General features: G+C 41.8%; 1 protein-coding gene across 8 annotated transcripts in view; it reads right to left on the bottom strand.

Annotated features, from left to right (window-relative positions):
* The window catches only part of CSNK1G3 (casein kinase 1 gamma 3), a 149,440-nt gene that overhangs the window by 8,587 nt on the left and 112,892 nt on the right, over positions 1 to 27,961 (bottom strand). For 2 of the 8 annotated variants that reach the window (XM_040344400.1, XM_040344458.1), the window contains 6 exons: positions 27,211 to 27,295; positions 22,035 to 22,183; positions 20,262 to 20,357; positions 12,168 to 12,263; positions 3,828 to 3,934; positions 379 to 402 (listed from right to left, as the gene is read on the bottom strand). In XM_040344400.1, coding sequence (XP_040200334.1) covers positions 379 to 402; positions 3,828 to 3,934; positions 12,168 to 12,263; positions 20,262 to 20,357; positions 22,035 to 22,183; positions 27,211 to 27,295 — 557 coding nt within the window. The remainder of the gene's footprint in view (positions 1 to 378; positions 403 to 3,827; positions 3,935 to 12,167; positions 12,264 to 20,261; positions 20,358 to 22,034; positions 22,184 to 27,210; positions 27,296 to 27,961) is intronic. The other 6 variants (XM_040344410.1, XM_040344425.1, XM_040344417.1 and 3 more) reach the window with 6 other exon arrangements.

Raw genomic sequence — 27,961 nt, 5'->3', positions numbered from 1 at the left:
TGATGTCACTGTCTGCATGAAATGTAATCTACACATAACTGTCACGTGCAAAAACAAACGTTTGAGCTAGATATTAACTTATGTGGCAGATCAAAAAGAGCAGAATAAAATAAAGGTGTAATAGAAACAAACTGAGTGTAACAGCAGGCATATGTGCACACAAATCTAATCCACCGACACAAACACAAACTGTGGCAGGCAAAACAGCTCAATGCATGTACACAAAAGGTGTGTTCTAAATACTGCTGATTTCTACAAAAAGTTGGAATGAATATTACAATTACAAGGGCACCATATTAGAAACAACCCAAATAAGCCGGTTATGGCTGTTATAGTGACAGAGCTGGTTCTGCCTGCCTCTGCATATGGACAACTCACCACATGTTCAACACTTTCTGGCAGCTATGCAAGGGGAGAACACAAGGGAGAAAGGAGAAAAATCAGACAAAGAGCCACATAACACCTGCACTTCATAGATTTGTGTATGTTGCTGTCTAAAGTTTGAAATGCTCTTCAATCAAAACAAAAAGAAACAAACTTAAGACATTCAAAAAGCATACTTGCACATTATATTTTTTGTAAAACATTTACATAACTAAATCATAATGAATACCTACCCATCTGTTTAGTCTGTGCATGTCTTCAATATTTTTAAATGCGATGAAATCTAAATACACAGCTTTAGCAAACCATAGGAACTAGAATCGATAACACAACACTAAAGCAAATAATGTTTCTAACAGTCGTCTGGATGCCACTGCCTGCAAAAGACGTATTTTGGGCCTGCTGCCAGCCAAAAAGCCTTCTGGCTAGTTTGGAAATGATCTATTCTCTCTCATGATCAGTTTAAAATAACGATGGCAGCATTTGGGGGAATGAGGATTCCTAGTTATAAATTATAATTTGCACGAATTTTAGACACATTTGCTGAATAAATGGCAACTTTAATTTTTGTTAGAGAGTAATGCCTGTATATTCAGCTCTATCTTGTGGCCAAAATGTGGTATAGTTTCCTGAAACACCTTAATGAGAAAACAATACCACATTTTGACCATCAGATGGCGCTGACGATACGAACATTAATCTCTTACAATAATTAGTGCCACATTTTGTTCAGCATGCACGAAAGCGACAAATGTTTCATAAATACTCTAGCGTCTCATTAACTGCACCATTAAAAAACCCTAAATTTAAAAATCGATAAACCGCTAATATCTTGATGTTCAATTATTGTCACTGCCTATGGAATATGTGTACCTACATAGATATGGTTAATCCTTCTCTTGGCCAATGACATGCATCACATCAAAGATAGGGTTATAACAAGCGCACTACTTGAGCTTGCATGTTTGTTTCTATTTACTCAACACAATCTTTTATAACTTACAAAATAAAGTAGATATTATATTGTGTGTGTGTGCATTAAAGGGTCACTAAAGGAAAACATTTTTTTAGCTGAAATGACTGTTTACAGGGCATAGAGACATAATAGTTAACTGATTCCTTTTAAAAATGATTAAAAATAGATAAAAAACAATCATATAATGTGCCTGCAGTGTAGTTTCGTTTTTGCTGTTGTTTGCTGGTTCTCTGATGTACAGAGAGCCACTAGAGGGCAGTCAGCCAATAGAGAGCAGTGATACTTTGTCTAAAACTCCTCAGCACCAATCCAGTTTCGTTTTACACACAGCTCCTTGATTAGTGACCACCGTGAGAAATCTCCCAGTACTGTGGTTATCAGGAAAAAGGCAACCAGGAAGTGTCCAGAACAGAGAAGATTTACAGCAACATGAAAGCAAAAACGAACAATGAGCACATGAAACCAGGACTGCAGCAAGGTAAAGGAAGCTATTTAGCTAAAAAAAAAAATTCCTTTAGTGACCCTTTAAGTATAACTAAAGGCAAAAGTGGAGAGGGAACAGAACCCCTGTCCAATTTTTACTGCTGTCAGTGTCCCCCTTAGGTAGATTTACCCCCTCTTGTTTTTGTCCTGTTTAGCCCTATCATTTAAAATCAAAATAAAAGAAAATCTCAAATAGGTGTTTATCCCCAGAAAACTAGAAGAGGGGACACTAGTTCTGGCGACTTTGGGGGCACCAAGAAATTGCCTTTATTTGCAGGGATTTCTTAAAAAAAAAAAAAATCTGACAAGAGTTATATCCCTCCCCAACTATCTAAAATGAAAACACATTTTTTTCTATAGTTCTACTTTAAATTTTATTTTAATGTACCGTTTACTGAAAATGAAGGCTTGATAAACAGTTGTGCAAATATACACAACATAAAATGTTGGATCTCAGCTTATAGAAAATATTTCTAATGTTTTAGGGTCTAGATGTATTCTCAGGGCAATAATGCATAGTTATCACAGATGTAAAAGATAAAATAAAATAAAAAAGTAAATAAACTTACTGGCCGGATCACCAGGTGAAAATTAAGGAAAAGTGCCTAACTGAGAAAGTTAAAGGAGCCAATACATCTAAGAATTGACAATAAAAGACCTGGGCGATTCTTTATTCCTGATTGAAATGGTTTGCTGCAATAAAACTCACTTTCTGAACAGCATATTGGATTAAATCTTAAAAGAAAAGTATGTATTTTTTTTTGGATCCATACTTACCTAGGTGGATACATCATCAGTCCAATGCTGCGTCTGTCCCCTGGCACCTCCAACACTGAGAAGCGAGCGATCGAACATCGCTGGGCTGTGGAGGGGACAGGAGCAGCTGACTCAGGCTCTCAGCGGCTCGCTGAGAGGCTGAGCCAGTTGCCGGTCCAGAGAGCTAGGCGGATCCTGTCTCCATTGTCGTGATGATGCCCGAGCCTGGACGTACTTCAGCCCACTCTCTGCCAAAAACGAGTCAGAGGAGTGCAAAACTAACTGGACTCCTGTGATCCATAGGAGAAGTACAGCCAAACAAGCTTTGGCTGTACTTTTCTTTTAATGTTCTAAAAGACCATTTTTTTTTTTAAATAAGTCCAGGTGATGATAGAGTGGTAGGGGTTCCAGGTAAGGCCAATCACAATCCACAAAACTTTCATATAATCCCCCTGTCTAATCTCGATCATCAATCATCTCCTGAGCTTAGACAGGTGGGGATGCTGCAGTTGAAGGTGTGAGGGAAACATGGTTGGGCAAACATACAGGCCTGTTGAATAGGCTATGAGCAGACACTGTCACTGAACTAAATGGGCAAAATGACAGCATCTAAAACAAAAGAGCACCGTCACCAAAAACAGACTTATCCCTTCTACATAAAGTGTAGGCAGGGTTCAGTCTCCTCCTGCTTCCTCTCTGGTGTGCAGAAATATGACAAGGACATTGGCCATCATAGCTAGGATAGAGTGAGACAGTGACTGCAACTGAAATTGTGTCGGACATTGGCGTGGGAGCTCTGATATTTTCATGGAGAATCCCCTAGAGGACACAAGACACAAACTATTATGTGCCCTCCAGTTTCTGTGACCGAAGAACTTTCCATAAATTTGGCAGGAGAAAGAGCACAGCCCTGCTCCACCACAACCAAAGACTGTTCTAGCTGAAAAGTGCGCTATAAGAAAGTCATTTTCTCCCGCTAAATTGCAAACCTTATTTAAAGTGCACCATAGCAGCACACTATAAACTAATAGCAGCAAATCAGTCCTTTCCCCTAGCTCAGATTCTCCTAGGCCCCAATCAGTGCTATACGCAGAAAGAGTTTTTTTTACTTGGACAGATGTTCCATAGTTAAAAACAACTTCAGCACTCTACCTAAATATTAATGCAATGGAAAAACAGTCAAAGATGGAAAGTTTTGACAGCATGACTAAACAGATGCGAAACGTACTTTGTTTCATCTAGAACTTCAACTTCTGCTGGGGCAGTGATGGGTGCATTTGAGTGTCCGGCTGTGGGATCATCTGTATTCAGCTCACCGTTTGTCGAACTTACAACCTGCAAAATACAAGAGATCACATATTGGCCAAACATTATCTGAGAAACTCAACATTTCACAGTAGTATGTATGTATTAAGTCTCGTTTCATCACAAAAAAAGCTGCCTCCTAGTTTGACTACATTCTAAAATGAATGTAGTGCATTTAGCACGTTTCTCATCATTATATTCAACACAATTTCTTATCTTACTTTCGCTTTTTTTTTTTTGGTCATGCATAAAGGAAATTTATTTTATTTTATATCAAATAATTTCATCCAGCAGGAGGGATCTACACAGCTAGTGTCAAAGCTGGTTGGCTACTATTCTCAGTAAAGCTTGTGCTGCAAGCTTGCAACCTGCACAGCAGAATCACACACACACACACACACACACACACACACACACACACACACACACACACAGCTGAAAAAGCCAGAAGGGAAACACTTTTAATCCTTAGTACAGGCAGGTGCTCATCTAGATTTACTACGTGTAGGAGCAGTCCAGTGCAGAGATAGAGATGGGCTATCATTAGTAAGCCCAGCAAACTATGCAAACAGAGAAAAGTAAAAAAAGTCCTGCTTTTTTCTTCTGTACAAAACATGAAAACAGAATCTTAGAACCTGTAAACCATTAAAAAAAAAAAAAAAAATTCCTAACTGCCAGTATATTTGGATGTAGGCTTCGGACTACTTAAAGTGGTTGTAAACGCACTTTTTTTTACTTTTACCTACAGGTAAGCCTATAACAAGGCTTACCTGTAGGTAAGGAGAATATCTCCTAAACCTGCACGGTTTAGGAGATATTCCCTTCGCAATGCGCCGCTGATTGCAGCGGCGCATGCGCAGGGGGGATCTACGGCGAAAGGACCGGCAGCCGCCAGACCTTGATATCTCGCTCGGTGTGGACCAGGTAAGTGCTACACACCTAGTTCCGAGGTAAGTATTTCATAATGAGCCAATATGCGGTGCATATTAGCTCATTATGACTTTTGCCTTGCAGGAGAAAAAAAATAAAACATTTTGATGCGGGTTTACAACCGCTTTAACTATTAAAAAAACTTATTTGAGGCCCATACACTCACTACAAGTCTATGACCGTTCATATCCCTTTTATCTAAATACTCCTGGAGTGCAGGTAATGTTTTTGTTTATCCATTGCTACTGCACACAAAGGCGTCATCTGTCCCTTTGTCACTTCAGCACCTATCATTCTGAATGAGTCAGCTGTTAGGAGTGTACTGGATTACATGTACTCACACTTCTAACCCTCTTAGTAGGGGAGTGCGCTCTTCTGGATTTACTATTTGTAGGAGAAATCCAGTGCAGAGCTAGAGCTGGGCTCTCATTAGCAAGTCCAGCATGCTCTCCAAACAGAGCAAGATAAAATACCTGTGTATTTATTTTTAAACGAAAGAGTTTGTTAATAAATATGAAAAATATAACCCATATAACCCATAAAACGAAAAAAAAAAAAGTAAAAGAAAAAAAAAAATTACCAAAAACCAGTATAATTCAATATAAGAAAATTCACGATACACAGAACTGAATATATTACAAGAAGAAACATTAAGGGTCCATTGACACTTCCTTCAAACACTTAGCCTAGGTTCGCACTATAGCAATGCGGGAACCAGCACAATTCCAGTGCTGCTACTCGTATTGCATCTCCCTCCCAGGCAGTTAACCCTGCCCTCTGAAAACCGCTGCGGGTGTCAATACAAAGTTAATGAAACCCACAAAAATAATGAAAATGTGCCATCTTTTCCCAGAGCCAATGACCCAAGTTTTTGGCAAGCAATAAGGAGAAACAGAAGATAAAGGGGAGGGATCTGTATCCTCACACTGTACTCCAAAGTATGGAAATTAATAAGTCAAATTTCCCATTATCTTAATCGTACAGGACAGGAAGTCCATAGACCACGGGACGTTTGCACACAAACTGAGGGGTGGGTAACAACAAAACCAAGGCCAATAGACCCAAAAATAAAAACAGTTAACTGTTTGAAGCACCTTGCGGCCAATGTCGATCATCAGGGGCCTGAAGAGCCACCCAGGACACCGTTGATAAAGTATGAGCAGAAGACCAGGTGGTGGTCCTACAAACTTGCCAAATGGTTGCTTGAGGCTGTAAGTGCCAAGAAACAGACAGATCTGGTGGACACTTCTAGGGAAGCGAGAAACCGAGTTCTTGAGGGCATAAGCCCTGGAAATTAGCTACCTGGAGCCACTTTACAATTGTGCAAGTAAAAGCAGGCTGTTCCTTATTAAAGCAGTAGTAAACTGTCTTTTTTTAAAAAAAAAATATGCAAGGCACATTATGTGAAGCTCACCTTAGAACGAAGCACTCCAGCTGTCACCGAAGGCGATTCCATATTTACCCAGTCTACCTTACGGGTTCACGGAATCGGGCTGTGTGATTGGCTGCGATGACATCATGCCCACAAATGCGGGAGCTGCTGTTTACGGCTCAGGACTCTGAAGGCTCCTTCAGAGCGCATGCATCAGTGACGTCACCGGCTGCATCTAAAGTAAATATCTCCTAAAGTGTGCATGTTTAGGAGATATTTACAGTACCTATAGGTAAGCCTCATTATAGGCTTACCTAAAGGTAGAATTCATGCATGAGAGTTTACTCCCAATTTAAAGGAATATCCTGTAGCTAAAGAGACCATAACTGTTCTGACCATATCCAGAAGTGGAGTGAAATCTCCTTGGCAGGGCATAGGGTAGGACGACATTCACTGAGGTGAAAGGAAAAGACCACCCTGGGGAGGAAAAAGACTAGGTCTTAAAACCAGCTTGTCTACATGTAACCCAAGAAAGGGCACCTTACAATTAAAAGAAAAGTCACCCCAAAAAAATAAAGTCACAAATGCCTGTGTCAGTAATACCCTCTCCTTTAGAATCTGGGTTTTAAACAGCCATGCTGTTAAAGTCAACATCTGAGAAGCAGGGTAAAAACAGAGGGTCTTGTGACAGGAAGTCTGGCATGTGTGAAAGCTCCTAGAGCGCTGCAAAGATGCAGCCAGCAGGACTTTTCTTACCGTCCTGTCAGCGCACTGCAAAGGAGAGGCTCTTTCACGGTGCTTTGCAGGCACTATTTTTAGGTCTATAGCGCCTGCAAAGCGCCTCCGTGTGAAAGCAACCTAAAGGATATACAATGCAGCAAACCGCTGTTCTCACCACAGACAAATCAACATGGTTAGGTTTGAAAAGCAAGCTTATAACAAAGTAAAAGTAGATGAACCAACTGCTTAAATTTATTAGAGACTAGATGGAAAAATGACACCCAATACATGTTTTCCTAAATATTTCGATGGAAAATAAATTCAGTTAAACATTTATTTTCAGGTACTTGTATAGCGCCATCAATTTACACAGCGCTTTACATATGTATTATACATTCACATCGGTCAAGGAGCTTACAATCTAAGATCCCCACCTCGTATTCATACAAACAGTAGGGCCAATTTAGACAGAAGCCAATTAACCACTTCCTTACTGGGCACTTAAACCCCTTCCTGACCAGAGGACTTTTTGCGATTCGGCACTGCGTCGCTTTAACTGACAATTGCGCGGTCGTGCGACGTGGCTCCCAAACAAAATTAACGTCCTTTTTTCCCCACAAATAGAGCTTTCTTTTGGTGGTATTTGATCACCTCTGCGGTTTTTATTTTTTGCGCTATAAACAAAAATAGAGCGACAATTTTGAAAAAAAATAAAATATTTTTACTTTGTTGCTATAATAAATAGCTCAATTTTTTTTTTTACGTTTTTTTTTTTATCCTCAGTCTAGGCCGATACGTATTCTACATATTTTTAGTAAAAAAAAAAAAAAAAATCGCAATAAGCGACTGGTTTGCGCAAAAGTTATAGCGCCTACAAAATAAGGGACAGAATTATTATTATTTTTTTTTTTTACTAGAAATGGCGGCGATCTGCGATTTTTATTGGGACTGCGACGTTATGGCGGACACATCGGACACTTTTGACACATTTTTGGCGCCATTCACATTTATACTGCAATCAGTGCTATAAATATGCACTAATTACTGTATACATTTTTTTTTTTACTAGAAATGGCGGCGATCTGCGATTTTTATTGGGACTGCGACGTTATGGCGGACACATCGGACACTTTTGACACATTTTTGGCGCCATTCACATTTATACTGCAATCAGTGCTATAAATATGCACTAATTACTGTATAAATGCTTTTTTTTTTACTAGAAATGGCGGCGATCTGCGATTTTTATTGGGACTGCGACGTTATGGCGGACACATCGGACACTTTTGACACATTTTTGGCGCCATTCACATTTATACTGCAATCAGTGCTATAAATATGCACTAATTACTGTATAAATGTGACTGGCAGGGAAGGGGTTAACACTAGGGGGTGAGGAAGGGGTTAAATGTGTACCCTAATTAGTGTTCTAACTGTGGGGGAGGGGGGTGACTGGGGGGGGGTGACCGATCTGTGTCTCTATGTACAAGAGACACAGATCCGTCTCCTCTCTCCCCTGACAGCACCGCTGTCTGCGAGAGCCGGGAATGAGAGATGATCTCATATGTAAACATATGAGATCATCTCTCATTGGCCGCACAGATCGCCTAGGAAACGGCCGCTCCGATTGGCCGTTCACGGCGATCTGTGACTGGCTGTGTCCAAGGGACACGGCCAGCACAGCAGTTCCCCGCTGCGCGCTCGGGAGCGCGCGCGGGGAACGCGAAAGGGGGAGGCCGTAAAAAGACGGCCTGTTAGAAATTGGGAGCCGCGCTGAGGCCGTACAAAGTCGTACGGCCGTCAGCAAGTGGTTAACCTACCAGAATATCCTTGAGTGTGGGAGAAAACTGGAGTACCCAGAGGAAACCCAAGCAGGCACATGCAAACCCCATGCAGGTAGTGCCGTGGTTGGGATTCGAACCAACAACCCTAGTGCTGTCAGGCGGAAGTGCTAACCACTCAGGCACTGTGCTGCCCATCAACATTTCTGCTATCCAGAAACCAAGAAATGTACAAAGTATTATTGGTGGGAGTTCACTTTAAAGTGGCCAACATGTCCCATGGCTAGCATCAACAGGCTCCAGTACCCTACTGCCATTTATTTCCAAAGTGCACTGGGAGCCTCAAATCATGGGATATGCCATTAGTGCAAATTCTTGCCTCAAAAAGTCACACTTCCCCATTAATGTGATGGGTGGCCCTACTGGCCAACAGGGAGGTGTGAGGGTGCCATGGAAATAAAGCGATGCAGGGGACTGGAACTTATACATGCCTCCTTCAAAGTTCAGGGAGCAGTTTAAAAGGGGAGTTCCACCCACAATTTCACTTTTTAAATATAAATACCCCTGTAATACACAAGCTTAATGCAGTCTAGTAAAGTTAGTCTGTAAACTACGGTCTGTTTTGTTAGGTTGTTAGAGCATTTAGTTAGTTCATATTCTAGAAATAGACCGTGGCCATCTTAAGTGTGGGCATAATGAAGCCAGACTGTATGACTTCCTGGATTTCAGCCTTGCAGATCTCGCACATGCTCAGTGCTGCACAAGCGATGTAATAGGTTTCAGTCAGGTTTCCATAGCAACGGGAGTGTCAGAGGAAGTTGCAATAGGCTATATGCAAGGACTACTGGGATACATGATGCCTATCCTAGAAACGCTTGCGAATAGCCTTGTGACTTAATGGCCTAGGCTAATAAGGAGGAAGAAGTAATGAAGGACTACAAAATAAAGGTATTTACAAGCAACAAAATAAATAAAAATTGTCCATTCTGAACACTATGAGATTAGGGCATGCAGCACAGACAAACATAAAAAAAATGGGTGGAACTCCACTTTAAACAGAAATTTTAGCCCGCTGCTATTGTGGTCCCACCCCATTTTCCTGAGCCGTCATCTTCCAAAACCTGGCAGACATCAGCGGCACATCTGTGAAGGCACTGGGGATTCCCATGCAAGCATAAACACCAATTATGGAAAGAGGAGGGGAAAGAAGCCAGAAGTAAATAAGCTGTTTTAATGATCAAAGTCCCCCCCTAATGTGCTGTATTCGTCATAAGCTGTATGCTTTTCTTTTACATAAATTGCAACCTTAAAATAAAACGATTATAAAAACAGCAGCATTACAGTTTATAGCCACCTACCACCCAGCCACTGTACGTATAGGGCCGGGTGGGCGCTTTCTCCTGAGTGGACATTCAGGAACGTCCTTCAGAAGGAGGATCGCACGCGTGCCTGGGCAGTGGCTCGATCTGGTGCGCTTGTGTCACCCGGACACAGCGCATCTCCAATCGGCAGGAGGGCTCTGTGATTGGCCCTCTTGATCACAGGATGGCTGTGTCCAATCACAGCCATCCTGTGACATAAATAGAGAGCCAGTTGCTAGGCAATTGGCTCTCCTCACACGGAAGTCGTCAGTGATGAGGAGAGCGGATCGCTGCAGCTGGCCGGTGATCAGTGAGTATGAGCTGTTTTTTACACACTGATCATCGGCCCAGTGTTCCAACACAATGTCCCCAAAACACTGTCACCACACACGTCCCAACACAGTAAAAACACCTGTCCCCCACATATGTAACAGTATAATCATGTGTCCCAATGATCATCTGCACATATCTGTCTGTGATCATCTGCGCACATTTGTACATGATCTGATTTTTTTTTAACCAAAGACATGTAGGAAAATACATTTTGGCTTACATTTATGCCAAAATTCGATTTTATTGAATTTCTTTTAAAATAGAAAGCAGAAAATTGTTTTTTTTTTGAAGATTGACACTCACCCGTTTGGACTATTACTTCAACAAAGTTCTCATCAATATCGTAGTTGGATTATATGAATATTCTAACTATTCTTTTCACGTATATCTAATGTTTTACTTCTCACAGAGTGGACTATAAATACATGTTTATTTTTCAATTTATATGTGTTTTTATGCTTTAAGGGTTCAAACACTGATTATTTTGTCCAATTCCAGGACTATTTTCAATTTAAGCACTGCACTTTTTGTATTGTTTTGGTTGTTTGCCATTTGTCATCGGTTGTACTAGCTGCTGCCTCTCCTTTGCGGACAGTGCAGTAGTCACAAATTTTTAAGGCTGCAAAAACTGTAGCTGCTGAATTTTAAAAAATAAACAGCTTTTCACCTGATCCACAATCCAGCGGTGTGTTCCTCACCCCAGTCAGTCTCCCCCACTGTCCCTGGTGCCGGAAACTTCACTATGGGAACCCGGCTGTGACAGCTTGCGGCTTCAAAGCTGGGTATCCACTACGCATGCGCAAGTCGCGCTGCACACCGTGAACGGTGGAGGCTGTCTTTTGTGACCTGTAGGTGTCAGTGGAAGGGAGGAGAACTTCAGTTTTCAACCACCATGGTGCTCGGAACGGAGAGGGTATCTGTCAAAATTGGGTAACTTTGCCCCGCCCCCTTAAAAGCGTCAATTGTTCAAGAGGAGCGGGGAACGAGTCCTTAAAGCAAAAACTTGCTCTTTTGGGTGGAGCTCTGCTTTAAAGCAATGTTAAAAGCTTCAAAAGAAGCTTTGATCACCAGCTCATAGTTTGCTTAACCACTTAAGGACCACTTCACGCCCATAGAATGGCACGGCAGAATGGCACGGCTGGGCACATCAACATATATGTACGTTGCCCTTTAAGCCCAGCCGTGGGGTCGCGGGTGCGTGCCCGGTCCGAAGCTCCGTGACCGTGAGACTCACGGACCCGATCGCCGCTGGAGTCCCGCGATCGGTCCCCGGAGCTGAAGAACGGGGAGAGCTGTATGTAAACACAGCTTCCCCGTTCTTCACTGTGGCGGCGTCATCAATCGTGTGATCCCTTTTATAGGGGGACACAATCGATGACGTCACACCTACAGCCACACCTCCCTACAGTTTCAAACACATATTAGGTCACACATAACCCCTTCAGCACCCTCTGTGGTTAACTCCCAACCTGCAACTGTCATTTTCACAGTAAACAATGCATTTTAAAATGCATTTTTTGCTGTGAAAATGACAATGGTCCCAAAAATGTGTCAAAATTGTTCGAAGTGTACATACATAGTTTGAGCAGTTTTCAATTTTCAAATGCCTAGATTCTAATACCACAATATGAATAGTAATACAATTGAGAACACACTGAAAAGCATCAAATCAGCTTGAAACAAAAAGCATGCTATGACAACCTGATAGGGCACGTTGAGGTTAAGGGACGCGCAAGTAGTCAGTCATGCAAAGAAGCAGAAAATACCTGTACCGAGCCACCATGTCTGTCAGCTGCTAGGTGAGCTCTTAGGTGGTGGGGGTTGGCCTGCTGGGAGTCCCAAGCTGCCCTGTGGTCTGCCGACTGCCCATTATATAATGCATAAAACATGCATGGAAGAGGAAGGAGAAAAACCCAAAACATATTAAACACCTCATGCGTCATCACAACATGTGAAATTAAATAAAGACAGCAAGCAAATTATACCACAGTATGTGAAGTTACAACTACAGCGCACACTACAATGTAAAGCGAGAATTGCATGCAAACTAGGTTCTAATAAAGCAAAAAACAAAAGCCAAATTTTAGTAGAATCCAGTGATGTTAAGCTGAAATTACTTCTTAGTGCCACAAGTGCAGGGCTAAGATGCAGCAATCGAAAGCATTGTGACTACTAGAACTACCGTATAAGACAAATACACACATACATCAGAGCTTTACATAATATGTATGTGTGCATGACAAGCAATATAAATATATGGCAGCATATACACATCAGAATGTGCAATATTAGCATATATTTATACATACACTTGATTCTATTTGGAAACCCCAGAAAAAAAGAAAAGACAAATACAACACCATTGTCTTAACTGTATAATCATACATTTCAAAAAAGGTTTTGGAAGGGGGTTTTCAGGATCTATAACCAGGAGAGGAAAGTAAAAGATGTGAGAGGGGGGGAGAGAGACAAAAAAAAGTGGTTGAAAACCTCAGACATGAAATATGAACAAAGCATATCCCCCTATGGTGTGTACTTGTTTCAATTAAAAGCATCAACCATTCTGTCAACTGCCTCGTTCCTCTGCCATCAACATGAATCACTTCTGACTAGTTTTCCTGTCACCAAGAGAAAAAGAAGGTGACAGGGAGGATCTCTAGCACACAGCCAGTGGTTGCAAGCCTAAGCTCTGTTCAGGTAATTTAATCTCTCTGCCTCCTTTTTTCTGAAATCTCAGACAAGCTCTATAAATTCTGGACTTGAACAGATTTAGAGGAGAGGAATGCATATAAACAGGTACAACTTATAGGGGGGGGGGGGGGGTTGTGTCATCTCTGTGTATCACCTGCTGCTAGTCATTTCACTGGGTACATGCAAGGGATTACAACATCTTTGTTCAAACATTTAAACATAGTCCCTTATCCCAGGAGATCCATTAAGCTTCCAGCATTTTGGGTGGTCAGTGGTATCTCACAGCATAGTACTGCCTTATCTAGTGTGATACATTCAGCCTCTAGCACTGGATGCTCTGAGGTATTTCAGAGTTTAGTACTTCCTTATCTTGTGATATAGTCAGCCTTTAGCACTGGATTGAATGAGGTATTTTACAGTTTAGTACTGTCCTATCTTGTTTGATATATTTGGTTTCTAGCACTGTGGATGTTTTTTTTTTTTCTCAGTCTGGTACTGACTTCTTATGCAATATCTTTGGTCCCTAGAAGAGTAAAGGGTTTGAGGTCACAGTCTAGTACTGACTTCTTTTGTGGAACCTATCCAGTCCCTGGAACTGTGGGTGGTCTGTGGTGTGTCTCAGCCTAGGACTGCCCTATCTTGTAGGACCTGGCCAGTCCGCGGTGTGTCTCGGCCTTGTGAAGGATATGCTTCAGTTTAAATTCTCCCTGCTCGTTATGCTGTGTGTGTGTTAGAGGTAAAAAGGATTCATGTGTTACAGGCTGTTGAAATGTTAATGTCCCTCCCCCAGCCAGCCCTATTTGAAAGGGTAATTGATCTATTGTGTGTGTGAAGGAGACCTGTGTTTACTGTTTACTGTGATTAGAAGGGGCTCATGTTAATTATTCTGATTGCTTCATTGTGGTAATTACCTCTTCTATATGCGGGGCCAAGCTGTCTAGATAACGTATTCTGTTACAACTAGTAATTACCTTCACTGATGTCATTATCTAAAGAAATATGTCTTCAGAGTTGGCGCCGAAGTGTCTGCCTATAATCTGTATGAGAGCCCCACTGTGTGTGGAAAGGGGGTGGAGATTTCATTGTTCTGTGATTGAGGATTTAGCTTGTAAACTGCATATATACCAGCAGCATGCTGCCATTAAAGTGTCTTGTTCCAGCAGTAAGCTCCGACTCATGTGTGGCTTATTGGGCGATTCCAGGAATATTCCTCCTCGTGGAATATTGGGGTGATCTTCGTTATGGGAAGAAGGGAATGTTTGACGGGGATATCATTCTAATTCCGTCACAGGCCTAGTACTGCCTTATCTTCTGTGACATACAGTCCCTGGCACTGTAGATGGTCTGTGGTGTCACAGGCAAATACTGCCCAACCTTGTGTGAACTATCCAGTCCCTAGCACTGTGGTTTATCCGTGGTGTCTCACAGCCTAGTACTGCCTTATCTTGTGTGACATATCCAGTCCTTAGCACTGTGGATGATCTGTGGTGTCTCACAGCCTAGTACTGCCTTATCTTGTGTGACCCATCTGTGGATGGTCTGTGGTGCCTCACAGCCTAGTACTGCCTTATCTTGTGTGACATATTCAGTCCTTAGCACTGTGGATGGTCTGTGGTGTCTCACAGCCTAGTACTGCCTTATCTTGTGTGACATATCCAGTCCTTAGCACTGTGGATGATCTGTGGTGTCTCACAGCCCAGTACTGCCTTATCTTGTGTGACATATCCAGCACTGTGGATGGTCTGTGGTGTCTCACAGCCTAGTACTGCCTCATCTTGTGTGACATATCCAGTCCTTAGCACTGTGGATGATCTGTGGTGTCACAGGCAAATACTGCCCTACCTTGTGTGAACTATCCAGTCCCTAGCACTGTGGTTTATCCGTGGTGTCTCACAGCCTAGTACTGCCTTATCTTGTGTGACCCATCTGTGGATGGTCTGTGGTGCCTCACAGCCTAGTACTGCCTTATCTTGTGTGACATATTCAGTCCTTAGCACTGTGTATGGTCTGTGGTGCCTCACAGCCTAGTACTGCCTTATCTTGTGTGACCCATCTGTGGATGGTCTGTGGTGCCTCACAGCCTAGTACTGCCTTATCTTGTGTGACATATCCAGTCCTTAGCACTGTGGATGATCTGTGGTGTCTCACAGCCCAGTACTGCCTTATCTTGTGTGACATATCCAGCACTGTGGATGGTCTGTGGTGTCTCACAGCCTAGTACTGCCTCATCTTGTGTGACATATCCAGTCCTTAGCACTGTGGATGATCTGTGGTGTCACAGGCAAATACTGCCCTACCTTGTGTGAACTATCCAGTCCCTAGCACTGTGGTTTATCCGTGGTGTCTCACAGCCTAGTACTGCCTTATCTTGTGTGACCCATCTGTGGATGGTCTGTGGTGCCTCACAGCCTAGTACTGCCTTATCTTGTGTGACATATTCAGTCCTTAGCACTGTGTATGGTCTGTGGTGCCTCACAGCCTAGTACTGCCTTATCTTGTGTGACCCATCTGTGGATGGTCTGTGGTGCCTCACAGCCTAGTACTGCCTTATCTTGTGTGACATATCCAGTCCTTGGCACTGTGGATGATCTGTGGTGTCTCACAGCCCAGTAGCGCGCTTTGTCCCATGTGATGTATTCAGTCTATCGATGTGAACAGTTTATGTTGGCTCTCAAGCTGCTGCTACTACCTTACTCTGTATGATCCATTTAGTCTAGTGCCGAGAATGGCTTTTACTGTTCCAGGCTGGTACTGTATTATGCTGTGTGAAACATTCAGCCTCTTGCACTATGGATGGTTTAGGTTCTGCGATAGTCTGTGACATTTCACAAGCTGGTACAAAACAAGCAATCCTCTTATTTATTATAAAATAAATATGGCTGGAAGGAACCTCAGTCATTGTCTGAGGCAGCTGATCAGTGCCTTTCAACCATTACACCTTTTGATATACGCACAGGTTGTCTAATTGATATGAGGTAAAATGGTCATGAAAAATTATTCAACCATTTTAAATAACCTGTGCAGCTCAGCACCACAGAGGCATTATCATGCACAAAGGGCCCATGATATAGCCGCTTCCATATTGATCTAATGTCCATTCATTTTCAACTGAAGCCATTTATTCTTCTGCCTTAGACCCATTTGGTGTGTACCAAAATCATTGTAACCTGGGTGTTCTTTAATCTGGTTGTGCAAGATGCAAAAGATAAAAAATAAATGACAGCATTTAAAATGTTTTGCACTGCTTTTACAAAGAACAAAACTATTTTTATAAAATATAGGCCTTCACCTGTAAAAGCCATATATAGCAAACCAGTGTGCTTCTAATAAAAGATTACCATACGAATTGTGCCGTGTGTGACTGAACGGACCTCAAGTCAAGTGACCAGATAACAAGCAGAAATATTTATTAAACCGACAGAGTCAAAAAGCAATTTTGCCATTTTTGAAGAATTCTGTGCAAAAAGTGTGTTGTACAATGGACATGTTGGTGGGTTTTAGCCCATTGCCATCTGGGTTTAAGCCCACTGCCATCTACACACAGGGCTCAGGTTGATGGCAAAAGGTACAAAAAGCACACATTGCAGTAAAGCTCATTGCAGCCACACTGCACTGGGTTCATGACTTATTGGACACTCATGCTTTTAAGAACTATATTGTGCAATAAGAAATAACAGATATGTTAAACAATGTTGCAAATAGCACTGATGTGAAGCAGCGCACTACATGGTAGTAGAAACTTTCAATAATCTTACTCATTAATATTGGCAGGCTACCTCGAGTTATAGAATGCCGTTTTTTAAAGCGCCATTGACCCAAAAACACCATTTAGTGTAGTAGCTGTCAAGCCAAATTATATTTTGACCACTGAGTCTTGGAGATGTTAGAAGTAGGTTATCACCAGAATTTCTAGTTTCCATTGACCATGCCAATTATTAAAATTAATGATGGCATCATAGTCCCTTGATGGGTTTTCCATAATGTAAAATGGCCGTTGAATCGAGCAGTGAGCATGTGACCTCAGTTACCCTTGGACTTCTGGCAGATTTGCAAAAATACAGAATAATCAATATATATCATGTTAGCGGAAGTGCTTCAATAATTTTATTAGACACCTCAAAGCCTCTGCACAACAGACGTCAAATTGGGACGTTAAATATGAACTCATGCCTATGCTTTTTACATTAACATGCTTTTTGCTACTTTGCTGTCCAGTCACAGGATGGAGGAGATTCATTTTACAAAACTGCATTATTGTCTGTATACAGGTCCAAGACCCAGCTGCTCTGTCTGGCAGGGATGCCTAGATCACAAGATTGACTGAGAATTACAAGTAAAACAATTCACATATATGTATTTCAGCTGTGGATTTTGCCATTTGCCTGGTACAATAAAACCTTGGCTTGCGAGCATAATTCATTCCAGAAACATGCTTGTAATCCAAAGCACCTTTATACCCTGTAAAAAAAAAAATGCTTTGATATACAAGCAATGTCTTGATAAAAGAGTAGCGTCATGTCACAACTGAGGATAAAAGAGAAGAGAGGAGCCTCCAAGTGTAGCAATATGGTTACATTTAACAAAGGTACAACATTTAGCAACTTACTGATACACTTGGAGGTGCCTCTCTCCTCTTTTATACCCTGTAAAAAAAAAAAAAATGCTTTGATATACAAGAGAAGAGAGGCACCACCGTTAACGATAACGGTGGTCTCCACGGCGGATTCGCTGCGAGATCACCGTTATCGGCGACAGGAGAGGGCCTTTTTTTTTTTTGCATTTTAGTCTAAATATGAGATCTGAGGTCTTTTTGACCTCAGATCTCATATTTAAGAGGACCTGTCATGCTTTTTTTTCTATTACAAGGTAATCATTTTTTTAAAGTGCCCCGTCCCGACGAGCGCGCGGGCAGAAGCGAACGCATACGTGAGTAGTGCCCGCATATGAAAACGGTGTTCAAATCACACAAGTGAGGTATCACCGCGATTGTTGGAGCGAGAGCAATAATTATAGCCCTAGACCTTCTCTGTAACTCAAAAGATGCAACCTATAGAATTTTTTAAACGTCGCCTATGGAGATTTTTAAGGGTAAAAGTTTGACGCCATGCCACGAGTGGGGGCAATTTTGAAGCGTGGCATGTTGGGTATCATTTTACTCGGCGTAACATTATCTTTCACAATATAAAAATAAATTGGGCTTGTAAGACCGCTGCGCAAATACGGTGTGACAAAATGTATTGCAATGACCGCCATTTTATTCTCTAGGGTGTATATATATATATATATATATATATATATATATATATATATATATATATATATATATATATATATATATCTATCTATCATGTTTGGGGGTTCTAAGTAATTTTCTAGCAAAAAAAAATGTTTTAATCTTGTAAACACCAAGTCTGGAAAACAGGCAAGGTCTTTAAGTGGTTAACAAACCAAAACTGAATAACTTTTGTATGGAGTTCTTTTTCTACGGCTAGCAGGACTTACAATTTAAAGCACTTCAAGATCGCACACCGCATATATACTGTGGCAGGGCGGCTCTATTGCGTGAAACAACGTACCCGTAATAAATGCTGCACGTGTGTGGGGGTGAGCAATGCACGGGTCTGGCCTTATGTCCGCCGGCCACCTGCGACCACTTCGCAGAGAGGCAGAACAGGAATCATGGAGATCTTCTGTTCCTAGTAATCAGGAACAGTAATCTGTCTTCTTCCTGTCAGTGCCTCCCCCACATAGTAAGAAAGCACAAACCGGGAACACATTTAAACCCTTTGTTTACCCCTGATGTTAACCCTTTTCCCGCCAGTGTCATTTATACAGTGATCAGTGCATTATTTTAAGCACTGATCACTGTATTGGTGTCACTGGTCCCCCAAAAATTTCACTTATGGTCAGATATATCCACCGCAGTCCCGCTAAAAATCCCAGATCGCCGACATGACCAGCAAAAAAAACTAAAAATAATAAAAGTCCATAAATCTATCCCATAGTTTGTAGACGCTCTAACTCAATATACACGCATTGGGATTTTACCAAAAAGATGTAGAATACATATTGGCCTAAATTGATGAAGAATTTTGTTCTTGGATGTGTATTATAGCAGAAAGTAAAACATTATTTGTTGTTTATAGTGCAAAAAATAAAAACCGCAGAGGTGATCAAATACCACCAAAAAAAAAAAAAAAGCTCTATTTATGAAAAAAAAAAAAAAAAAAAAAAAAAAGAACATCAATTGTATTTGGGTACAGCCTTGCACTCCTGCTCAATTGTCAAAGAGACGCAGTGCCGTATCTCAAAAAAAATAACTTGGTCATTTGGAGGGTAAAGCCTTCTGGGGCTGAAGCGGTTAACCGCTGAATGGCTACTCAGTCTGTGCTTACAAATGAACCAGTATATTGTCACTTTTCCAGGGTCATGGGGCAACAAATTAAAGCAGTGAAATGGAATGATATGGTTTACTAGCAATATGTTTAGTGAGAAAATATAGCCAAACTGTGAAAGTGACAAACAGCAGCCATGGAATGCTTAGGTAGGCACCATCCCTGGACTTGCAACAGCCTTTTCATTGCTGAAAGGCAACAGAAGAATTGTGTCTTCTATCATATTCACTGCCAAGTCAAAACCAGGAATTAAATACAAGCAGATGGTCACAAAAGAGCTTTTAAAAATGAAGAAACAAAAAGTAGTAATTTGCTATGGGCAACTGCTGTAATTCTTCTCAAGTTTCCTTCCCTCCAGCATATGTATATCAGCTGTAGGGGCTCCTCGCTCATCAGAAACCACTTATTTGTGCCCTAGCTTGGTAGTTTCACTAGAGTTTGGGCTTCTTTGACAGTAGTGGAAATATATATGTTGACTGTCTTCTATATTAACGGACCCTTAATCCAGATGCTGACAAGTTGCTGTCTTACTGCACATAAAAATTAGAAGGTGAATATGTTTATTACAAAACTAAGCACTGGCAGTTAGAACTAAAAAGATAAAGAAAAAAAAATACTACATATTAGGAGCACCTTGTGTTACCTCTACATAATAGTATATTATTTGTATTATTTTTAACTTACAAAAAATAAATTAGTAAGAACATGTTTGTTGACATTAAATGCAAAAAAAATGACTATTGTGAGGATTGTAGCTGACAAGGTCACACTTACCTGATTTTTGGCTTGCTGCATCTTATCTCTGTGTTGATGTGCTTCTCTGTTTGATGAAAGAGCTGGATCTGCATGAATGGAGCCAACTGGCGTGGGCTGTTGTGAGAGGATAAAAAAAGAATATGTTTTAAAATAGAGATGCAGTACACCAAAGCATATACATCTGTCACTTCTCAATGGCTCACGTTTGACAGGTCTACATCTCTATAGATCTGTGCAACCCACGTATGCTTAAATGCACTGCATTCAACCCAGATGTAGTACTGGGCTTCAGGAGAATTCTTTGAGCTCAGGCATACAAGTATCAAATTGTGTTCAACATATGGACTGATGCGACAGTGACAGATCTCTCAGATTATGGTACTGTAAAATGTAAAACTTTAAAGCCCCGCAACAAGGGTCAAATGCCAGGCAACATCGGCCAGTTCAATAGACAAGGCCAACTGTCGACCCGTGGGGATGGCAGTCGGTCTGAAAGAAACCTACCATTTGGCCAGCTTCTGTCAGACGAGCATGCTGGAAAACCGGTAGCCAACCAATGGCTGAGAGCGATGAGCGGAGTGTTCTGGCGGGGGGCAGTCAGAGCACAACAGCTCAGCGGGGGAGATCGCTTTACCAACGTAGGATCGCTTGGTCGAAGAGCAAAAATCTTATAGTGTGTACTAGGCTTTTCTGTACTTCTGATAAGCATTTTAATCAACTTCTGAAGCGGCATTCTGGCCGCATTGCTTGATGCAGTAAAATGAAATAAAATTGCAGTTATGACCTTGTTCTGTGACCACGCTACACTATATCTGACAGAAGCATGGTTCCTGATTACGTGATCACTGGGATGTTATAATAATCACATAGCAAGGTAACAAGTCTTTAAGTCTCCCCAGAGCACCCCCTTTTACTTACCAGAACCAGATCGTTCTAGCAACGGGGACGCGCACAGCAGCTCCAGCTGCTGTCTCAGGTCCTCATTGGACAGATTGATAGCAACAGGAGCAATTTGGTTCCCGCTGCCGTCAATCAAATCCAGTGACACGGGGGCGAGTCCCGCTAACTGTGTCAATAGACGCAGTAGAGGGACTAGGGAGCACGCCCGCACGAGTGCCGCCATAGAATCCATGTGGGGGCACTCGAGAAAAGGAGGAGCCAGGAGCGCCGTTGAGGGACCCCAGAAGGGGAGAATCTGGGCCACAAAACCCTTGCACAGAGGTGGTAAGTATGACATGTTTGTAATTAAAAAAAAAAAATACGAACCTTTACAACCCCTTTATGTAAAACTAGGATATTTTGCTAGTCTCTGTAAAATCATAATTTCTGGATTTATTGGAGGACACAGTTACTGCTTTAGATCAACTACTAGCAGTGCTTCAAAAGGGGCAGGCAAAATATAGGATAACGCAAACTAACCATCTAAAAAGAAAATACAGGCCAGTCAAACTGCTGCATGCAGAAATCAGGTGATGCTACCACATGAGGTTTAGCAGCATGCCTCACTATATACAGTTTTCCTAAGAAAAACTTTTTTTGTGAAGCTATTGCAAATTTATTACCTGAAGATACAGATAGTAACAGTGTTGAAAGTAGAAGTGTTGTCAGTCTACCATGTGCACTACATTAGCTAGCTAGCTGTTGTGCCATCTGACAGACCTGATAGGCAGCCCAATGGGGTTGCTAAAACGCAAGCTCATCAGGCAACAATGTGACCTTTGCATCAAACCCGAGCCACAAAGAAAAAATTAAATAGTATTGCCAACATTTGCCTATAACTACTGTACTTACTAGTTGCTTCCCAGTCCAGTCATATTCATAGTCAAACATATATCCCTTTCGATCAAATAAATCTGTAAATAGTTTTCTTAAATAGTCGTAGTCCGGTTTTTCAAAAAAATCTAGCCTTCTTACATAGCGTAGGTATGTGGCCATTTCTTCTGCAATTTAAAAATAAGAGGTAATTGACAGTAATGAACTAGTACATGTCTGAACAATGAAAAGGCCTCCTAGTGAAAGCAAGACAAAGACAAAAAATACGCACACCCCACACAGCAAGTTGGGATCTTTATTCAACATACTCCCCAGATTCCGTAAAGAGTGATAATAAAGAGGAAGGTCAACATTTAGGAGTGTATACAGTGAGGGAAAACGTTTTAGATCTCCTGCTGATTTTGTACGTTTACCCACTGACAAAGAAATTACCAGTCTTAAAGTTTTAATGGTAGTTTTTTTTTTCTTCCACAAATATTTTATTGAGAGCAATAAGAATGGTGCATACAAATTGTAACAGATCACAAGAAATCAGAAACCGGTTAAGAAACTGCCTTGCATACATGCAAGGAAAACATCTTATAGTTAAGGCATGAGGCGTTTTAACCAGGAACAAGCATATCAAAAAAAATGTAGCATAGGTAAGGTGGAGGATATCTTATTCTCCTTTCCCCTCCCCCTTTACAGGTTACACTTATTCGACCAATGGGAAGAGGTGGCCTAAGATTTGTTCCAGGTCAGCATAATAAGAACAATACACCATTGTATACTTCGTGGGGTAATTGTGTATTACAAGTGGTGTGACTCAAAAGAATATTCAAGCGTAAAGAGAGGAAGAGGAGAGAAAATGAAATGAGAGAGGAGGAAAGGTCAAGAAAAAGAAAAAAAGGGGAGGGGGGGGGGGGGGGTGGAGAGGTAGTAGGAAGGAGGGGAGATGAGAAGAGCTAGTACAAGGTAATAGACAAAAATACTAATAAAAGTGGGCCCGCTCCCCATCGCCCTCTGTCTCCAAAGGGTAGACCAAGTCAATTGCTTGTGGTTACAGACTCCATTTAGGGAACATAATGAAGATAACGTTCAGTAGTTTTGAAGCCAGACCAGCATTACCAGGTGGTAAACTTATCTGATCTTGAGAGGTATGGATCAATTTTTCCATCTCCTCCATTTTAGAGAGCACGGCAAACCATTCTTTGATCGTTGGAATGTGCGTAGAACGCCAATGTATGGGAATGCAAAGTCTGGCCGCATTCACCATGTGCATGGCCATTGATTTATAATCCCTTTTAGACATGGTCGTGTGGTGTAGGAAAAATTGTGCAGGGGTATAGTCCAGGGTGAATGTGGTGATATGTGCTATGAGAGCATATACATCTTTCCAGAATGGTTGGAGTGGTTTGCACTCCCACCATACATAGAGTATGGTGCCATCAGTTTTCCTACATCTGCAGCAAGCGTTGGGGGTGGTGGGGGAAAATATATGAAGGCGTGAGGGTGTTCTGTACCATCTGGCATTAACCTTATAACAGTTCTCTTGGATTGCAACGCTCAGAGAGCCCTTGTGGGCGTATGTGTAGATGGTATCCCAGTCTTCTTCAGAGAGAGGTTTCAGTATATCCCTGCTTCAGGAGGCCTGTGAAGAGACATGGGTGGGGGGGAAACATCTGAGAGGAGGGTGTAAAGGTAAGATATCAAATGCCCTTGCAGTGGTTTGCGAGTGCATAGGGATTCAAAAGGTGCGAGGTGTCTTATCCAATTGGTTATATAAGCTTGGGTCAAAAGAAAAATGTCAGATCTGCCTATACGACCAAAAAGGAAAGGAGGCGCTCTTTCATATGGCTTTTTCAAGAGAGAGAGGGGTTCCCTTTGAGAAGAATTGGTGAGCCAACATGTCTTCATAAGGCCATTCGTGTTGTAAAAAGAAACTAGATTTGTCTGGATGAAAATGTTTGGTGAGAGGGTGACAACAGTTGGTGAAATTATTCGCAAATTGAAAAAAAACTGTCAATCTCCCTCGGTCTGGGGCTCCATGCAAGATCTGACTTCTTGGAGTTTCAATGATCATGGGAATCAGCCCAGAACTACAAGGAAGAATCTTGTTAATGATCTCAAGGCAGCTAGGACCATAGTCACAAACAATTGGTAACACTACGCCATGAAGGACTGAAATCCTGCAGCGCCTGCAAGGTCCCCCTGCTCAAGAATGCACATGTACAGGTTCGTCTGAAGTTTGCGAATGAACATCTGAATGATTCAGAGGAGAACTGGGTGAAAGAGTTGTGGTCAAATGAGACCAAAATCTAGCTCTTTGGCATCAACTCAACTTGCCATGTTTGGAGGAGGAGGAATGCGGCCTATGACCTCAAAAACACCATCCCCACTGTCAAACATGGAGGGGAAAATATTATGCTTTGGGGGTGTTTTTCTGCTAAGGGTACAGGACAACTTCACTGCATCAAATGGACGACGGACGAGGCCATGTACCCTCAAATCTTGGGCGAGAACCTCCTTCCCTTAGCCAGGGCATTGAAAATGAGTCGTAGATGGTAATGCCAGCATGACAATAATGCAAAACACATGGCCAAAGCAACAAAGGAGTGGCTCAAGAAGAAACATTAAGGTCCTGGAGTGGAGTGGCCTAGCCTGTCTCCAGACCTTCATCCCATAGAAAATATATGAAGGGAGCTGAAGGTTTGAGTTACCAATCGTCAGCCTTGAAACCTTTATGACTTGGAGAGGATCTGCAAAGAAGAGTGAGACAAAATCCCTGCTGAGATATGTGCAAACCTGGTGGCCAACTACAAGAAGTTTCTGACTTTTGATCGCCAACAAGGGTTTTGCCACCAAGTACTAAGTCATGTGTTGGGAAGGGGTCAAATACATATTTCACTCATTAAAATGCAAATCAAGTTATAAAAAAAAATTTAAATGCGTTTTTCTGGATTTTAATGTTGTTCTGTCTCTCACTATTAAAATAAACCTACCATTAAAATATAGATTGATCATTTACAGTGGGGCAAACAAGTATTTAGTGAGCCACCGTGTATGCAAGTTCTTCTACTTAAAAAGATGAGAGAGGCCTGTAATTGTCATCATAGGTATACCTCAACTATGAAAGACAAAATGTAGAAACAAATCCAGACAATCGCATTGTCTGATTTGGAAAGAATTGATTTGCAAATTATGGTGGAAAATAAGTATTTGGTCACATACAAACAAGCAAGATTTCTGTCTCTCACAGACCTGTATCTTCTTCTTTAAGAGGCTCCTCTGTCCTCCACTCATTACCTGTATTAATGGCACCTGTTTGAACTTGTTATCAGTATAAAAGACACCTGTCCACAACCTCAAACAGTCACACTCCAAACTACACTATAGTGAAGACCAAAGGGCTGTCATAAGGACGCCAGAAACAAAATTGTAGACCTGCACCAGGCTGGGAAGACTGAATCTGCAATAGGCAAGCAGCTTGGTGTGAAAAAAACAACTGTGGGAGAAATAATAAAAAAATGGAAGACCTACAAGATCACTGATAATCTCCCTTGATCTGGGGCTCCACACAAGATCTCACCCCGCGGGGTCAAAATTATCACAAGAACGGTGAGCAAAAATCCCAGAACCACACAGGGGGGACCTAGTGAATGAGCTGCAGAGAGCTGGGACCAACGTAACAAATGCTACCATCAGTAACACAATACGCTGCCAGGGACTTAGATCTTGCAGTGCCAGACGTGTCCCCCTGCTTAAGCCAGTACATGTCTGGGCCCGTCTGAGGTTTGCTAGAGAGCATTTGGATGATCCAGAAGAGGATTGGAAGAATGTCATATGGTCAGATGAAACCAAAGTAGAACTGTTTGGTAGAAACAACTCATCGTGTTCGGAGGAGAGAGAATGCCGAGTTGCAACCAAAGAACACCATACCTACTGTGAAGCATGGGGGTGGCAACACCATGCTTTGGGGGTGTTTCTCTGCAAAGGGAACAGGACAACTGATCCTTGTACATGAAAGAATGAATGGGGCCATGTATCGTGAGATTTTGAGTGCACACCTCCTCCCATTAGCAAGGGCATTGAAGATAAAACATGGCTGGGTCTTTCAGCATGACAATGATCCCAAACACACCGCCCAGGGCAACGAAGGAATGGCTTCGTAAGAAGTATTTCAAGGTCCTGGAGTGGCCTAGCCAGTCTCCAGATCTCAACCCCATAGAAAACCTTTGGAGGGAGTTGAAATTCCGTGTTGCCCAGCGACAGCCCCAAAACATCACTGCTCTAAAGGAGGTCTGCATGGAGGAATGGGCCAACATACCAGCAACAGTGTGTGACAACCTTGTGAAGACTAACAGAAAACATTTGGCCTCTGTCATTGCCAACAAAGGATATATACAGTAACAAAGTATTGAGATGAACTTTTGATATTGACCAAATACTTATTTTCCACCATAATATGCAAATAAATTCTTTCCAAATCAATGTGATTGTCTGGTGTTGTTTCCACATTTTGTCTATAATAGTTGAGGTATACCTATGATGACAATTACAGGCCTCTCATCTTTTTAAGTGGGATAACTTGCACAAATTGGTGGCTGCCTAAATACTTTTTTGCCCCGCTGTATTTGTCAATGGGCAAACGTACAAAAATGTATTCCCTCACTGGATTAGGGAATACAATTCTTTTGACTCTACAAGACATTGATGAACCCGTATGCATTTACATGTACGCTTACTGCTCAGTGGTTAAATTATACTGGTTTAGGGCACTTAGGGGAGACTGAGAATGGAAGGTACTTTTGAGTTAAAAACACTACTTGGAAATAATGCCTTAAATCCAGAATTCGTCACTTTGGCTTGCCAAGGACTTGGCGTGGGAGGGACTAGGGTTCAACAACTTGTAAAGTTAGGCTTTGTACGCACTGAGGTTTTTTTTCTTCGTTCAACCCAGCGGGCTGAACAAAAAAGAAAACCATCAGGGGTTATAACCCACTCTTGCTCTATCCAAAATAAAAACACATTTTGCCTATAGTTCTACTTTGAGGTGGTGAAGAACCTATTAAATGCTACATAAATGGGTCAGAGAAGAAAACCACATTTTGGTAAAAGTGATATACCCATTAAAAGCAATCTGCCAATCAAAAGAAAGTGGTGGTGCTAGTTTTCTTCATTCTATCAGAAATAACCCAATATAAAAACTTTTTACCTGGGAAATTCTCACAAAGTACTTCAATTGGAGTTGCTCGCTTTGTATCTCCAATTTTCTGATACCTTTCTTTTAATGTGTCAGCCTACAAAACAAAAAATAAAGTTGCATGTATATGTATACACACAGACATTCATATTTACATACACACAGAAACATTTGTGGTTAACAATGAGAATCACAGGCAATATAAATATAGGTGTATACTGCAGACTAACAACATTTGCATAAACCAGTGCTGCAATGTGGCAGGTTTAAAAACGTTTAAAGTCCTGAGCTGAACAAGCAATTTAGCAATTTAGAATGTAAGCATGTCAATACTATTTTATTTTTATTTTTTTTACATAAACAACTAGGGTTGTCCCGATACCGATACTAGTATCGGTATCGATGCCGAGTATTTGCGGGAGTACTCGTACTCCCGAAAATACCCCCGATACCGAAATAGAATACTTATCCCACCCCCCCCTCCCCGCCGACGCATCCCTGCTTGGTTAATACGGGCGGGGAACATTACAGCTTTCATTTGAATAGCTGTAGTCTTTCCCGCCGCACCGCGTATAGACACTCCCCCTTGCTCGGGTGAACTGTCAAATCCCGAGCAAGGGGGAGTGTCTATATGCAGCGCGGCGCGAAAGACTACAGCTATTCAAATGAAAGCTGTAATGTTCCCCGCCCGTATTAACCAAGCGGCGGCACGGCGCGGCAGCATGTACGGTAAGGGGGACATGGCTGCATATATGGGGGGGAC

Source organism: Rana temporaria, chromosome 1 (assembly GCF_905171775.1).
Source record: "Rana temporaria chromosome 1, aRanTem1.1, whole genome shotgun sequence".
Classification (NCBI taxonomy): Eukaryota; Metazoa; Chordata; class Amphibia; order Anura; family Ranidae; genus Rana; species Rana temporaria.
Note: the sequence above shows the minus strand (reverse complement) of the source record. Positions and strands in the feature narration are given on the sequence as shown.